The sequence below is a fragment of the Corapipo altera genome, unplaced genomic scaffold, assembly GCF_003945725.1.
Source record: "Corapipo altera isolate COAL_440 unplaced genomic scaffold, ASM394572v1 2, whole genome shotgun sequence".
Classification (NCBI taxonomy): domain Eukaryota; kingdom Metazoa; phylum Chordata; class Aves; order Passeriformes; family Pipridae; genus Corapipo; species Corapipo altera.
In genome coordinates, this window is record NW_020884890.1 from 11,319,337 (window position 1) to 11,334,901 (window position 15,565).

Sequence of the window (15,565 nt, forward strand, 5' to 3'; positions counted from 1 at the left end):
ACCTCTGCAACTTTAAGAAACTCTGATACTCTGGTCATTCGAGTTAGAAATCGTTTGTAGATTTCAAGAGCATCTTTACATTGTCCCTTTTTCATTTCAAAAAATTTCTCTAAAGAAATAATTTGACAAATTTCAGTTAAGAAGTCTTACATTAAGTCTGCATTCATCAGCAACTTTAGTTCTCAGAAAAATCACATTTCAAGAATATGGCACTACATTAATATTTTTCTACTTGGACACTAATTTAGTGGCATTCCTAGTCCTTAGCAGAATTTAGAAGATGGACTTGCTGAGTTGCTAAAGAATTGTACAGACCATAAAATTGCACCCATCTGATGTAAACCATTTAAAGATTAAAAAGCAGGTGATGTAGCTACCAAACTTAAAGCTCAAAATAATTAAGGATACTTAAACATATATTATGTCCTCTTCCACACTACCTTCAGTCCAAAGAACAGTACCTTTTTCACTTACGTAGCTCTCTAAACTTCATTTGTGTCCATTATTAAACACAGCTGCCACATATTTCAACCTGAACTTACACTTTAAGTAGCAGTAGACAGTGAAATTGTCTACTTGTCTAATTGAATTTTTATGCCCAACACATTTGTATCTGCTCCATAAGCTTCCCATGCCTACAGTTTCAGTCTAAACACGTGGGATTTACTTTTATGAAACCACCAGAAAGCATTGAAACACTGATAAAGAAGATATCGAGCTTTACAGCTCAGGAACATCTTTTTGCCTGTTCAGTCACTGTAACACTGCTATAATGCCTGTTTCTTCCTGTTCTAGTTGCAGACAGTTTTAGGTCAGTCATGTTGGCCAAGCAATCTGAGTTTTTAGCTGTCTTTATAGACCAGCTGCAGTGCTCACAAATTTTAACAGCTGAAGCTCATTTTCTACAGGGTCAGTTATGTTTCCTGCAGTTTACAACTACCCCTGGATTTAGACATCATAAGGAAGACTTCTACAGGGACAGCTTAAAGTGTGTCATTTTGATGATCACACCAGACGGCCTGAGCTTCAGAACATGCTCACAGCCTCCTATACACTTTGTAGGCTGATGGTAGGTAGGGTTCTGGAGGAGTTCCAGTTTTGGCAGTCATGCTTTCAGACAGATAAGGAATGTTATTAAGGAGTACATTACTTCATATAAGGCTACCACACAGCATTATCACTCTCTACAACTACCTGAAAGGAGGTTGCAGCCTGGTGGGGGCAACCAGCAACAGGCAAGAGGACACAGTCTTAAGCTGCACCAGGGTAAGTTTGGATTGGACATTAAGAAGAAATTCTTCACAGAAAGAGTGATTAGACATTGGAATGGGCTGCCTAGGGAGGTGGTGGACTCACCATCCCTGGAGGTGTTTAATGAAAGACTGGATGTGGCATGCAGTGCCGTGGTCTGGTTGACATGGTGGTTTTCGGTCATAGGTTGGACTTGATGATCTCAGAGGTCTTTTCAAACCTAATTGATTCTGTGATATGTAACAGAGGAATGCTGGCATCTTAAAAATGCAAAGGCTGCTAACTTTGCAGGACATATTATGCATGCTTGCATAGCACTGTACATTCATTTAAGCACAGAGATGGTCAGTGTCTTCAAGTATACATCTGCACAATTTTAAAGGCATGTGACAATCCAGCCTCAGACAAACACTAATGTAAGAGGTTACAGCTTAAAATTGTCTCATTTCAGAACAGAACAGTCAAGAAAAATGTAGTCTTCATGTAAGCTAAGTAAAAAAATCTGAAGTAGATAAGAAACTTGTCATTCACACACTTGTGGTATGTAAAATAAAGACTCAAGGTTACTTACCTAGTAAGTTAATAACCCCATCATTGTAGCAAGCAAAAAGTTTGATGAGATCTTTAAATAGAAGCATGAATGCAGCATTTATGACACCATTTGTCAGTTCATTTGGATGAACCTACAAATAAAATATCAGTTATTTACAACAGAAGTATTGAATGCAATCAGAAGTTTTGGCTCACACCAGGTATTTGATGCTTTTATAGACAGAATCAAGCACTGAAGCTTTCACACTAAGACACTAAACAACAGTTCTGGTTAGCAGAACAAGGATTGCTTTCTTCACCACTCCAAAACAATCCACTATAGCAGAGGAGTATCCACATCAACAGTAAACATCTTAGTCTGGACTCCTTCACCTATCACAAACAAGAGGAAGGCAGATATGCTATTAACAAAGTTTTAATGAAACAGGACAAAAGTTGTCAGTTTACAGCAGAATTTAAGAAAACCTCAACAGTCTACAAGATAACACAGTTGGGTTAATGATGTCAAGACCCTTTCAGTTCTCACATGAACTGGGGAAGAAAATAAGTGTTCATTTATTAAAAGATATTTCTTTCCTTAAAACTATCTCCTCTTCTGAGAGCACTATCACAATTCCTATGCCATTTAAGGAATGAAAAACTCACTAGTGAGACATGTATTTCTAAGGCTTCCCTCTGAGAGCTGTAGTGGGTCCTGCCTTCCACCTCAAAGTGTATCTTTCTGCCCACCAAGAACAGAAGAACTTTATGATAGATTTCTTCAAAGACCTCTTCAAAGTGTTACACTGCACCTCCTACAATAATTGATTCCTGCTTTTATCCCGAGGTCAAATAAACAATCCCACTAACATTCATGACACTATAAATATATTGTACACACTTATTTCTATGAACAGTCTAGATTAACCTTTAGCCAATTTAGTTTACAGATGAAAACCAGATGAAGATTTTGAGGAAGCCAAACAATGTACATATGGTATTCTAATGGGCTTTTCCCTCTTCCTCAACAGAAGTTGGTTGCCAAGAGACAGAAAAAAGAGTGTTCAATCTCCTTATTTTGTCCATTTCTTCCCCTCATTGATACAGAAGAAGAAACTTCAATTTCCCTCTCTACAAAACCAAAAGTGCAATCTGCACATTTCATACACAGACGAAAGCGCCATCCGTCGCCATACTGCCTCACTGGGACACTGAAAAGGAGATTTTTTGGCCCAAATGACGGAATGATCAATAAAGCATTACCTACAAGGCGAAATGTGTTCACTAAAATGCAGCAGCTATAAGTTGTTGCCCAGCGTTAATGCTAGGTCAGCTTCAATACATACATCAAATTCAAGCAGTGCATCAATTTGTTCCTGTAATATTGGCATACTCTTCAGCAGCTTTTCAGGAGCCATTGTTCTCATTACACCTTCAGCTCTGCAAGAGGGAATACAGATTAGAAGCCACAGCATTTCCCCTCTCCCTTCCCCTAAACTGATCTGTTGTCTAAATTTACACTTAAAGCAGCTATAACTCATTACAAACCATTTCAAAAGCACTGTCTGATTCTCCTGATTCTCACATTATGATGAGAGCTGGCATGAAAAATCCTTCATCCAGTCACCCTTCCTCACAGCAGGTGAGGAAAGGTTTCATGTTAGAGTGATGAATGCAAGAGATTGATCTCTTTATGGAAAAAAAACACTGAGAGTTTAAATGACTTGACTGCCTCACAAGTACTTAGAGAACTGATAAACTTTGTATCTGAAGGTTGTTATGAATAACTAATGACAACTCACTGCTAACATGTCCACAGATGTATAGCATTTCTTAACTGTTGCCCATAGTCTTTTAGCAGTCTTCAAGCATATTAATTTTTATCTACGATTATTACCTGCACAACCACCATTATGTATTGCCCTGTTCTGGCTGCAGACAGGTATAGCATCTCCTCTCTGGAAATGCATACCACTATTCTTACTTATGTTATGCTGTACCCTGAGCACCAAAAATAACATGCATAGAAAGCCTTTCCAGGAACATACAGCAAAGTAGGATTCCCAGCAATCCAAACTTAAGTTTATTTATCATCAAGTGTTCGAGAGAGAACTCTTCTGGTCTCCACTAAGGGAATGGCATCTAGCTACACAGCAAAGCTGTCATAGTAGGCCCCACATCTGGCTGTTTGAGAAGCACGAGAGAACAGCATGGCAGCAATGTCAGCATTAAAAGGTCACAATCCCAAGCTGCAGAATACACCCGAACTGCCTGAAGGATCCTGTATGCAACTCTGATTAGCAGGAGTATCTTTAGCATGCAGTCAATGAAGCTGCACCTTCAGTGGGTGTTAAGCTGTTTGTCTGTGCTTCAAGAGAGAATCTAGAGCCATTAAAGTCTCAGTTAGAGGACTCAGAGAACACAAAAATGTTCTCATAAATACCAACATACTACTCTGGGCTGGGTTAACTTTTTTTTTTTTTACACAGTTCTTGTGGGAAATAAAACCAGCAGTTTACAACCACATTCTGTTCAGTTTATAACTGTTTGCTCTGTTGCCTGCTAAGAACTTCAGGTGTTCACTTCAGGTTTTGCTTGTAATTAGCCATCTTTCTTAGGGAAAGTATCTGGAGAATAATGAAGCATCCTAAATATGGTTTCAGAGTCTTTTCTTTTCCAAGTCATAAACACAGTCTTGCTGGCAGCACAATTTATAAGAGTCAGATCTAACACCCCCAGTTCTGCAAGGCACCTTACTTTAGTTTTTAGTATCTGCCTTACTACCCAGTCTTTCCTCTGCTCTTTTAGCAATTTTTAAAGCATTACAAATACTTTAAAAATAAACCACTTTGGTGTTTTATTGTACCTACACAAAGAACATAAGAACAAAGTCACTGAGAAACTAAAATTGAGCATAATGCCACAAACAAGATTTTCATGGCAACCCTATTAATTTACATATCTAAACTTTGCTTACCCTTTCTTCACTCTTGCAAAGTCAAATGCCATTTGTCTGTAGGAAAATGCTTTTTCATTCAAGTATCTACTATAACGCCTTATAAACGTGGACATGTCATAACCTGCAAAAAACAGTTACACACCTTATATTTCATTTTCATGCTTGTTTGGGTGTTCTTTAGTAAACAATAATATACAGTCAATAGACCCTAAGATTATATGATTTCTGTTGCACTATACAACTCCACATACAGAACGGGCATCACAAGACATCTTCTAGCTTCTGAAGAAAAATCAGTAGTGATGCACCAAAACAATCCACCACTGTCCTATGCTGTCAACAGATTCATCCAATGCACCAGTGGCATTGCTCCTGGGGAAACCTGCTAGTGGCTCCTACATACTTAGGAAGTAACATTACTTGATGGCAAAAGCTACCCCTGTAATAATGGAGAAAAATATCAAGTTAGCAAAAGGTTTTCATTTAACTGGTACATGACTTCCAGGATAAAGATCAATTTCAACTTAAACACTCCTGATAGAATCATAGAATCATAGAATCATAGAATAGATTGGGTTAGGAAAGACCTCCAAGATCATCAAGTCCAACCCCTGATCCAACTCCAATTACTATATCATGGCACTAAGGGCCACGTCCAATCTCTTTTTAAAAACCTCCAGGGATGGTGAATCCACCACCTCTCTGGGTAGGCCGTTCCAATGCCTGATAACCCTCTCTGTAAAGAATTTCTTCCTAAAGATACTTTAGTCCTGATATGTTAGTCACTCCAGCTCTTAGACAGACCTTCAAAATCCCCCTGACTAGGTTTATCAGAACAAAGAAACTATGATGGCATCCACAGTGATTAGTCCCTTCCTTGAAGTGTGACACTAGAGATCCTCAAGGCACATAGTACTGTACAAGCAGCCTCAAACTTCAGTGATCTTCAAGCCTATGACATCTGAGCAGTTAGTATTACAGTCTGTCCTTTTAAGTTTCTTCCTCTAAGCTACAGAAACGCACGCAGAAGCCAACCCATCTTTCTCTTCAGTGCAGGTCCCTTTTTGCTACCTTTGTAGATATTCACACCCCTTGACTTAGTCATTGACTATATTTTTCCTCAATATCACTCATCATTAAGTATCTCTGCCATCAAGCATAACACTACCAAATCTGATGCCTCATTATCTATGACATGCTGTTGCATTATCTATGAAATGGCAATACAAGTTTAAAGTGGTGAAGAACACAAATGCATGCATTTAACAGAATCCATCAATGACAAATGCCAGTGTCTTTGAACATACATAGTATGTTTTGCTGAGACAAACACACTTTTAGTATTTGTTTAGTTTTGTTCCTGCCCTGTGTTACCACATCTAAAAGATGCTAAAGTCTTTTTGGTGTCAAATGTCTACATCGAGAGTAATGTGGCATTGCTTTGATTTTTCCCATTATTGCAGCACTCCTGTGCTCTGCATATAGTCTACAAATATTCTCTGACAGTTGAAGAATTATGCTTTCTCCCTTCTCTACTAGAGCTACCATGGAACAAGCTTCTCCTCTTAAGTGAGGGCACAGGAAAATTCACTAATAATTCCAGAGTAAAAAGCAGAAAAGTAGACCTTGTAAGGTTTAGAGGTAACAAGTCTTTAGTTTCTGTCTAGACCTTTCTAAATTTATTACTCAAATCAAATTAAAACCAACCAGTTCTTTTGGTGCTAACAGCTCCCCCCCTTAAATAGTTATAGACAATGTCTATTAATAAGAATCAGATTTAACAACCCCAGTGTTAAATGCAGTGCAGTGCAGTGCCTCCAAGCAACCAAATTACCCTTAAGACTGAGTAAAACCCAAAAAATTAAATGGAAAGTTATTAATTTCAACTTTAATACCCATAATAGTTAAGGAGACAGCTGACCCAGCCCAGACTTCAACTAACATTTAAGGGATTTGGACAGTTTCACCTTTTGAGTAAAAATATTGCAGGAGATGAGAAACATTGTTCTGAAGTTGTTCAGCAGTTCACTTGAACTTCTGTATTTATCAAGTACTTATAAAAAGCCTTCAGTAGCACATTTTTATATTATTTACATCTTACGAAGGAAGGAGTTAATTAACAATAGTATCTTATTTCAAAATCTTGTTAAGATTATAGACATGAGTAGGCTTACCATGAGATCCACTTTTGTCCAGAAAATTGCTGAGATTGAACAATGTGTTTCTAGATGCCAGGTACTGAATAAATCTCTGCAACACAAAGTTATTTTTCTTATCACAGGCTGTATCTGAATGCTTTCTACCTCCTAGCAGGAAGATTAACAGTCTGCCTCCAGCATACAACATGAAACCCCAGATTTTTGCCTTAGCCTCCAATACATTCCTCAAAATTTTTCCATACATTGAGATTAACTACTTTTAGCCAGAATCTCCAGTAAATATAAAAAATAAATTCTGTGAAAAATAGAAACCAGATTGTGGAAAGAGCAATAAAAATGGTTAGTTCTCAAAGAGATTTGAGAGAGCACAAGATTTATCTGCTTACAAAGCAGCATATCCAGGCTAGTCCCAGACTTTCAATCCAGCAGCCTTCAGTTTCAGCCAAACTGAGGGCCTGTTTTAATAACAAGCAAGGCCCCACATCAAGCACAGGGACTAACAGCCTGAAACAGTTAGAGAAATCAGATGAGAATATTGGTCAAAACCTGGAATGGAACAATAGGAGTAAAAATTTACACTGTGAGAAGTTCACTGCACGAAAACACTTTATATACAGCTAGGGATGAGCAGTTTCACAGTCATACTGAAGTTCTTCAAATATGCTTTCTGTTTTTATGCAGACATACCTGTCTATACAGGTCGATGAAAAGCAAGGGAAACTGAATTGAATAGGCTATTAAGTTGAATTTACAGTTCTAGAAAGGTTTTAATGCTCATGCAGAGAGAGGGTAGCAATTTGGATGGCAGTACATCAACTTTGGCCCTAGTCAAAAAATGTGTTTAATCCTGTGTTTTCAGATAGCACATTAATTGTCAACATCCAGGAACAGGCTGCATCTTGGTCTTATGTTATGGTTTTATAAAGGAAGAGACATGAAGAGATAATTGGTATGCCTCCAACTATGTTGTTAAAGGGAAATTTTCTCTTCAAGATTCGTTCTTGCCCTTAGTTCTCAGGTCAGAAGAGATGCCTTTGCACTACTAACATTTTTGGTTTGGAATCTGCTCACTGTCAATGGGGTCTTGGAAGAGCTGTTACCTCATTTCCATGAACCATTAGATGATGTGTGGTGACTAAGGCTTTGAATACGACCACCCAGCTACTATTCGTTGCTCGCTCAAAAAGCGTATCAGCCATCTGAGGAATATTGACGTTTGTTTCATTAGTTGCTTGGATCAAGTCTGTAGGATAGAGAAAAGGAAGACATTAGGTGCTACAAATAAGACGAAAAGGTTTGCAGCACGGCCAAGTTCTCAGACCACCAGGCTGCAGGCCATGATTTTGACAAACAGTAAGTTCAGTGCTTACATTCCACATTAAAAAAACAAAACACTGGTCTAACTCTTTCATCCAACAATACTAGTTTTCCAATAAGTCTGTCCCGACCTATGACCAAACATTGCTCCATCTTTATCCCAGATGAAGTTAGGGTGCACAGCATCACATAACCTTAAAGCTTGCAGGTTTTCCAGTTAACTGTGGCAGTTCACTACCGCTGGGTTAGAGAACTAAGTGCTATTGAATTCTTCACTTACAGGTAATACAGCAAGCACACTGAACACAGTCATATCAGCCACAAGACATATCACCAGCAACAGCTACTCTAGTCATCCCAGAGGTTAGTTTCATCAGCAAGCTGCAGCACACCTTCTAGGGTCTCTACAGACCCAGACAGCAGAAGATTGCATTCAGACATGCATTAAGACCTCTTTAACAGTAGGAAAGAGCACAAGGACAGACATTAGTTTATACTGAAGAATAACAGTCTTCTGCAAGCAACTGCACCTTACAGAGAAGAAATAAGACATTAGACTGCTATAGGGAACAAAAATAAAATACAGTTTTGTGTCTTGTACATTAGAAAGGTATAGACTTGCACAGAGGAATGCATGAAATTAAGTTTAGTTAAACAGTAGGGTAGCAAGCTTTCTACTAGCATCTATATTACACATGTACTGACAGGATCTGCGATTTACTACATCACCTGTTACCTACAGACTCTTGCTAGACAGCCAGCAATTATCTTCTACAAGCTATTACCTATTTTTGAGACATGGCTGGAAACTGCATACTGCAACTGCATGACCAAAACCCATGTGATGCCAGACATAGCCCTAGCAAAACCAGGAGATGACTTCATGCAACACAAAGAACACAGAATACAGACCTAATTGTAGGGCTGAGGCTTAAAGTGTGAAGACCTGAGTAAAAAAAGTTAAACAGTTTAACTACTAGACTAAGCAGTATCTGTGTTACTAATGAAAATACTCATCTTTCAGTTTCCCTTAGAGGAATAATTTTTAATGATATCTTCCCCACCCCCAGACTAGAAATTTTCATCCAACTACTCAAGTCATTCAGTGTTGACAGATATTCTACCTTAAGAGAAGACAGGCATTCTGTGACTGATCCTTGCATACCTTAACTATGCGAGTCTGCTGTAAACACTTTACAAGAGTTCAATTCACTTGGGCAGTAGGGTCACCATTATACAGACTTCCTTTCCTTCCCCTACGTAATACCATATAATGGAGAGTATTAATGCTCCTAGAAGTGGAAAGTCAAGGTTCGGACTGCTCTTAAACTACTGATTCTGCCTCTGCAGGGCAGGAAGAGTCCAGAGGACAGGTCTGTCTAAACAGATTGATGAGTCACATCAGCTATTGAGACATACCTGATGCATTCAGAAATCCACACTGCTGTACCAGATGCATTCAAAAATTTAGGTTTAGTTTATTTGCTTGGTTGTGGTTTGTTGTTTTTTTTGTTTGGTTTTTTTTTTTTTTAATTCATGACAAGTGATTTTATGGGTATTTTTAATTCTATTACACAGACCTATTCAAGCTCAGAGTCAGAAGCTTGGGAAAACCGCAGTGCTTGAGTTTAAATTTGTCTTTTGTATGGTCATAAAAAAGCTGCAAGTTGCTTTCAGTTTCAGGCCAAGGGAAATATTTTCTGTAATAAAACAGGAATTAAAAATTATGTGAACTGTTCACCCAGTTTGAATTTAATATATTTATTGTCATGGTGTTTTTTTGGTCTTGGTTATGGACGTTGGTTTTGGTTTTTTTTCAGAACACCTTCTGAAACTTAATGTTGACTTCTATAACCTCAGTAATATTACCCTTGGAGGAGGTAGTTCTGCAAAGTATTACAGTAGTAAAGCCATGATACTGAATGACAGCAGCTGAAGCTCACAAAGCTGAAACAATTCTCTTTGATCTTGTTGTACAAACAGCCCAATAATCTTTTATTCTGTGCTGCTGATTAATGCATTATAGAAGATGGCAGTTTGTAAAAGCCTAGAAGCAAGTCACAAGTGGTTTGCTCACTGTTTACCCCGTTCAGAAGTTTTACAGCAGATGACAGCATTTGTCTTCAATATAAGGAAACGCATCAAATCTGGAAGCTTTTAGTTCTAGGTTTCAGTATGTAGCTCTCTATGGAAGACACTTAAATTGTGTATTCCATCGATGGATGCTAAATAATGAAACCTCAGAGGAGTCCACCCACAGCCATGCTGGCAATGGAGGCTACAACGCACTACTATGTGCTTCCACAACACTACTTCTAAAGCCAGTCAGTCATTTCTGCCTCCTCTCCAAATTGCTGGAGGGTACAGCATCTCAGTCTGCAGCTCTGAATGTTTTAGGACATAAGTAACTATAGTGTGCCAAATAGAGAGGCATGATTAAATTTAAGCCTACTACTTCCAGTGCACAGAAAAGAACTAAACCATGCATGAAGACGTCACTCATCATCTGAGTGCAGAAAAAGGAGATTGGAAGGTGTATGGGGGGGTAATTCTTGCAGAGCTGTTTCCCATCTAGCCATGCCACAAAGATAAGGTACTCAAGTTTCCCAGGTTTCTTTCCCCAATACCACAGAGTTTCAGCCTAAACGGCAATCATCAGCATCTGGAACAACTCACCAACATGGCTAACTTAAACTGAGCAGAAGAGTTTGGTGGCTAAGCTAAATTTTAAAATAACTCTTGGAAAAAATAATTTTACTTCAGCGTGGTAAGGAAGAATAGGTATAAGGAAAGAGAAAGCATATACGAGAAATAACACAGAAAGTACATTTTCAAAAGATACAGATTCAAACATTTACTGGTTGGACAGAAACTTAGTTTTCAAAAGAGATGATGAATTTTAATCTTCCAAGAAAATCACAGGTATACATGTTAATACAAAATAGATAATATTAAGAAGTAACAGATGAAGAACGGCCCAACAGAAGCCATAAGAAACAATCTTACAAAGTTGATTCCATCTGGGACACACACAAGCAGGGCAGAAAAGAATTAAAAGTACCCTTCTGATGAAGTTTATGCTACTGCAGCCATCCAGTACAGTGGCAGCTAATCCCCAAACCCAGACACTGAGCTTAAATACAAATTCCAAGCAGAGTAAGCAATCAGGAATCATACTGCAGCAGCAGCAAGCGCTTTCACTGTGATCGTCATAGAAAGGAAATAGTTGGAGAATGAAGAACTTATGTACCCTTCATTTGAATCCATTTGTTTGCTGTGGGACTAAATTATAGCTGCCAGATCACAGTACATGATTTCTCCTATTTCCTTTCTTCATATTTGGTATCTGCTATTTTGAATACTTTAGGGATCCTTGTTTAAATTATAAGTTGAACTTCAGTATTCTTTTCTGAGTTAAGTTTTGAGATGTAAAACCAATGCACATAGAAGAAATATGTGGCTGTCAATTCTTTGGCACCATAACTGAAATCTAAATACCAGTCCTTAGACCATTTGACAGACCAGCTTTTTGACCCAGGCTTAAAACATTTGCAACCTAATTAGTGAATAGAAGTAAAGCTAGAGTATAATTAATACCTTCATTAACAAAAAGACAAACCTGCCAAATTGAGAAAGATTGGTGGAGAGTTCAGTGAGAAAGACTAAGTCAAGATACCTCAGACCACTAAAAGAAGATGTGACTAGCTTTAGTGTTTGTTAAGCTCATAAGACCAAAAAGAAAAAAAAAAGAGACCAGTAAGCAAGTTTTGGAATTTCAGACTCCTTCGGCCTCATTAAAAACTGGTTTCTAGTTTTGAGACTTTAGGGTTTTTTTTGATGAGAGAGATTATACAACTTCATTTTGTTGTGGGGTTTTTTTCCCCCCTCAATTCTTTAATAAACAGACCTGGGATTTCCCAGTTCAAAATTAATTATTCACAATTTACATTTCAGTATGCAGAGTAACAGCAGCAGAGCACAAGATCTCTCTGCTCAGAGGGATATCAGTGCCAACTTAAGAGCAGCTGTCATTCCCTACACAAGCTGCCTCAGCATCTGAGCTGTGTCATACATTCAGTTCCTAAACTTTGCCAAATCTCTCTGACAGTAACCCCCTTACATACCTTCCTCACTATTGCACTGAAGGCTACAATAGTCTTTAGAAGGTTTTTTTCTTGCTTATAGGTATTTAAATAATGCCTTGGACCTATAGAAAAGAAAATGCAGGGTTGTTCTAATACCAAACTAGTCAAGAACAGAAACAAGCGGCTTAAAGCAAGAGTTTACAAGCTTCAACCAAAAAAAAAATAAATAGGCAATCAACAGTACAAGTCTTCCCTTACAAGATACAGAACTGTATCAAGAAGCTACTACAGCGTTGTGCTAATCAATACAAGGTCTGAACTTCGAGGTCTAGAAAAGATCATAAACAAATGTCTACAAAACAGTACTGGAAAGCCGAACAAAGCTACCAGTTTCTGCTTCTCCAATAATTTTTCATAAGAATATTAGATGATTTTAATGCTGTTGGCTTTGATTATCAAACAATTCCACAAAAAAGAGCTGGGAATTTATTTGCTTGGTTGAAGTTTACCACCTATTCTTTTCACCTCCACATGCATCTTAATCTGGTTCGTAACACCCCAACTAGAACGGAAGTTCATGCTATCTCCTCTTTCCTCCCCAAAAGTCTGCCTCAAGGGTCGCTACATCCCACCTTGACCCAGCAAGCCTACTGTTTATCAAAGTCCAGCATCTTTCAGGTATTGCCTTGGCACTTCCATGCCTATGCCAACTCAACAAATCCTAATACAATCCTCCACTGGGCACATGCTCTCAAGGCACTATGAAGACTCTCCTAGTAATGGAGTATTAGCCCTAAGGGGACTGCTACCTCCTCTCTCCAGCCTTACTTAAAGACCTCCTCCTTCCAAAATATATCTCAGACTCTTGTGAGGACAAATACTTGCTGCAGTTTGAGAAGTCAAGGCAGTCAGTCTTTGAAACACACAACAGCACTCCACACAAAGACAAGCTTTTATATACAATTTCTTCACCTCTGCCTACTCATAGGCATACTCACACTACCTGTATTATCAAGTGTTTTGCAGAACCTATCAATCACACGAAGAGTCTGTGGAGAGACAGCAAATGACTGAGTACCAGCAAATTTCTCTTGGAGCGTACTTCAGTTTCTCAAACTGAGAGTTTACTTAGCCTTAGAATCATCTTATTATCTCTCTGTTCCTTTTAAAATACAACAGTACACCATCTCAGTACAACATCAGTTATCTGTTTTGAAACAAAGCAAAAGATAAACTCCCCACAAACATTGATGATTTTATTCTAAAGCACTTCCATACAGTTTGCATCCCTCCTTAACCAACATATCAAGGCAAGACATCTGGCTTTAAGTCATCTGCAAACCCGCCCCCAGATCATTAGCAGGATTAAACTAGTTATGTTGGATTTGTGTCCCTTTTGGTCCTTAATTATTTATACACATGGTTTTTCCTCCTGAGACGTTCAGTTTCAGCTCTCTTGGAAAGACAAAAATAAAAGCCAACTGTCAGGTGGTCTTCTTCTGGAAATCTGAAAGGGTGCAATCAAGGCAGCTGTCTCTCCAACTACACAAATAATGGGGGGAAAGTGTGATTGTACTGTGTTAAAAAAAATAAGTCTTGCCATAAGGAACTCCTTCAAATTACATGAAGTATGAATATTTTTTTACTTAAAAAGTTCCCAGAACTTACAGCTCCACTGCCTCCGGGGGGAACACTACCTTTAGTGTTTACACTGGAGCTCTCTCCTTGAGACTACTACAACTGAAAGATGGCATTCAGACCAGCTGCAGAAGCTCAATTTGAGCAGCAGTCATTAGGGGTTTAAGTATGGTCTTTAAGATAGTTAATTAATTAGCAATGAATATATTTTATGAACAAAGTCCAAAACCTTGCTGACTTCCACGATCCAACTAGTCAGAAGAATAAAAGGTTCAATTTTACTCAGGAATTGCATACCTGGAACAACAAAAGATATGTAACACAAACTTTCTGGTACAAGCTTACTACGGAAAATAGCATTTTAGCCTCACACAAATTAAGCCAGAACACTAAACAAAGGGGAAAAGGCCCCAAACTCCTAGAATGCTACCTGCTTTATTCCCAACTACAGCCACCACAGCTTTCTTTAAGCAGCTTCACTCTAGGAAAAGTATTAGTTATTAAGCATGGAATCTTTTTCCTTGTCCAAAGTAGTAAGAAGCTCAATCTTAAACCACATTTGTACAGAATTTGCTCACTTTGAATACGAAAGAATTTGTCTCAGGCAAGAATAGAAGTTCAGCAAAGGAGAGGAAAGATTAGAAATCACTGCTTTAACTTTCCCTTCCTCTCACTCAGAGAACCCCTTCCAAAACTTCTTTCCACACAAATTCTGCTCCACAACTAGCTCAACAGAAATGTGCATTTTTCTGCTCAAAGACAAGAACTGAGCAGTTCTGCTTACGTTGATATGAAACACCAGGTAATTCTGGAGCTGGATGTGCCGCTTCTCTATTTTAGTGATCTACTCCAAAGATGAGCTGAGCCACAAATCCACATTGCACTACCCTTCTTTTTGCAGAGCTCTTAATAGTTAAAGATACACAAAACTACATTTGCATTTGGTGGACACCAACCAATGGTTATAAGGTTAAAATATCAAAGCAGTTGTCTTGGAGAAATGCTATTTCTGATCCTATTGTAATATGGCATCTTAGATGCCAAACTCTAGAGAAGGAAGGGACAAGGAAAAAACCTTACTAACTTTACAAGTAGCATTTGACCAATAACTTGCATGAAAAGGAATTTTTATCCTGCATAGCAAATCTCAGACCTCATTCTACATTTCAGTACTTACAACCTGGAAGCCTTGACCAAAATACACATTAATTCAGAGAAGAAACATGAAACTGTAGCCACTAGTCAACCTTCCACCAAGCCTTTAAAGCATTTATTGAATTTCCTCTAAGGAATGGAATTGTCGTCTCTGTCCATGCAAACATTAAATTGACAGTCCTGCTGCATCATAGCTCCTATTGCAAACAACAAAGCAAGTTTAAAGGTGTTATAGAGTTGAAAGATTATTGCTTAGAAGGATAAAAGTCAGTAAGATCTACTTAAATGATGACTGTCAATTGCCTATTGACACTAGGCATATCCACAACTGGATACCAGGATTCCAGCTGTGGCCTGTGATTATCCTTCCATGAAGGTGACTAACCCCTGTTGATAGTATCAATTCATAACTCTTACCACTTGGCTGATTATGGGAATATCAGTAACAGTACGAACTGCAGCTTTCATCC

General features: G+C 38.4%; 1 protein-coding gene across 5 annotated transcripts in view; it reads right to left on the bottom strand.

Moving 5' to 3' along the window:
• The window catches only part of SNAP91 (synaptosome associated protein 91), a 68,199-nt gene that overhangs the window by 40,524 nt on the left and 12,110 nt on the right, over positions 1–15,565 (bottom strand). For all 5 annotated transcript variants that reach the window (XM_027644919.1, XM_027644917.1, XM_027644918.1 and 2 more), the window contains exons 3-8: positions 8,001–8,143; positions 6,916–6,991; positions 4,760–4,862; positions 3,129–3,222; positions 1,823–1,934; positions 3–109 (exon numbers count right to left, since the gene is read on the bottom strand). In XM_027644919.1, the coding sequence (XP_027500720.1) occupies positions 3–109; positions 1,823–1,934; positions 3,129–3,222; positions 4,760–4,862; positions 6,916–6,991; positions 8,001–8,143 (635 nt within the window). The remainder of the gene's footprint in view (positions 1–2; positions 110–1,822; positions 1,935–3,128; positions 3,223–4,759; positions 4,863–6,915; positions 6,992–8,000; positions 8,144–15,565) is intronic.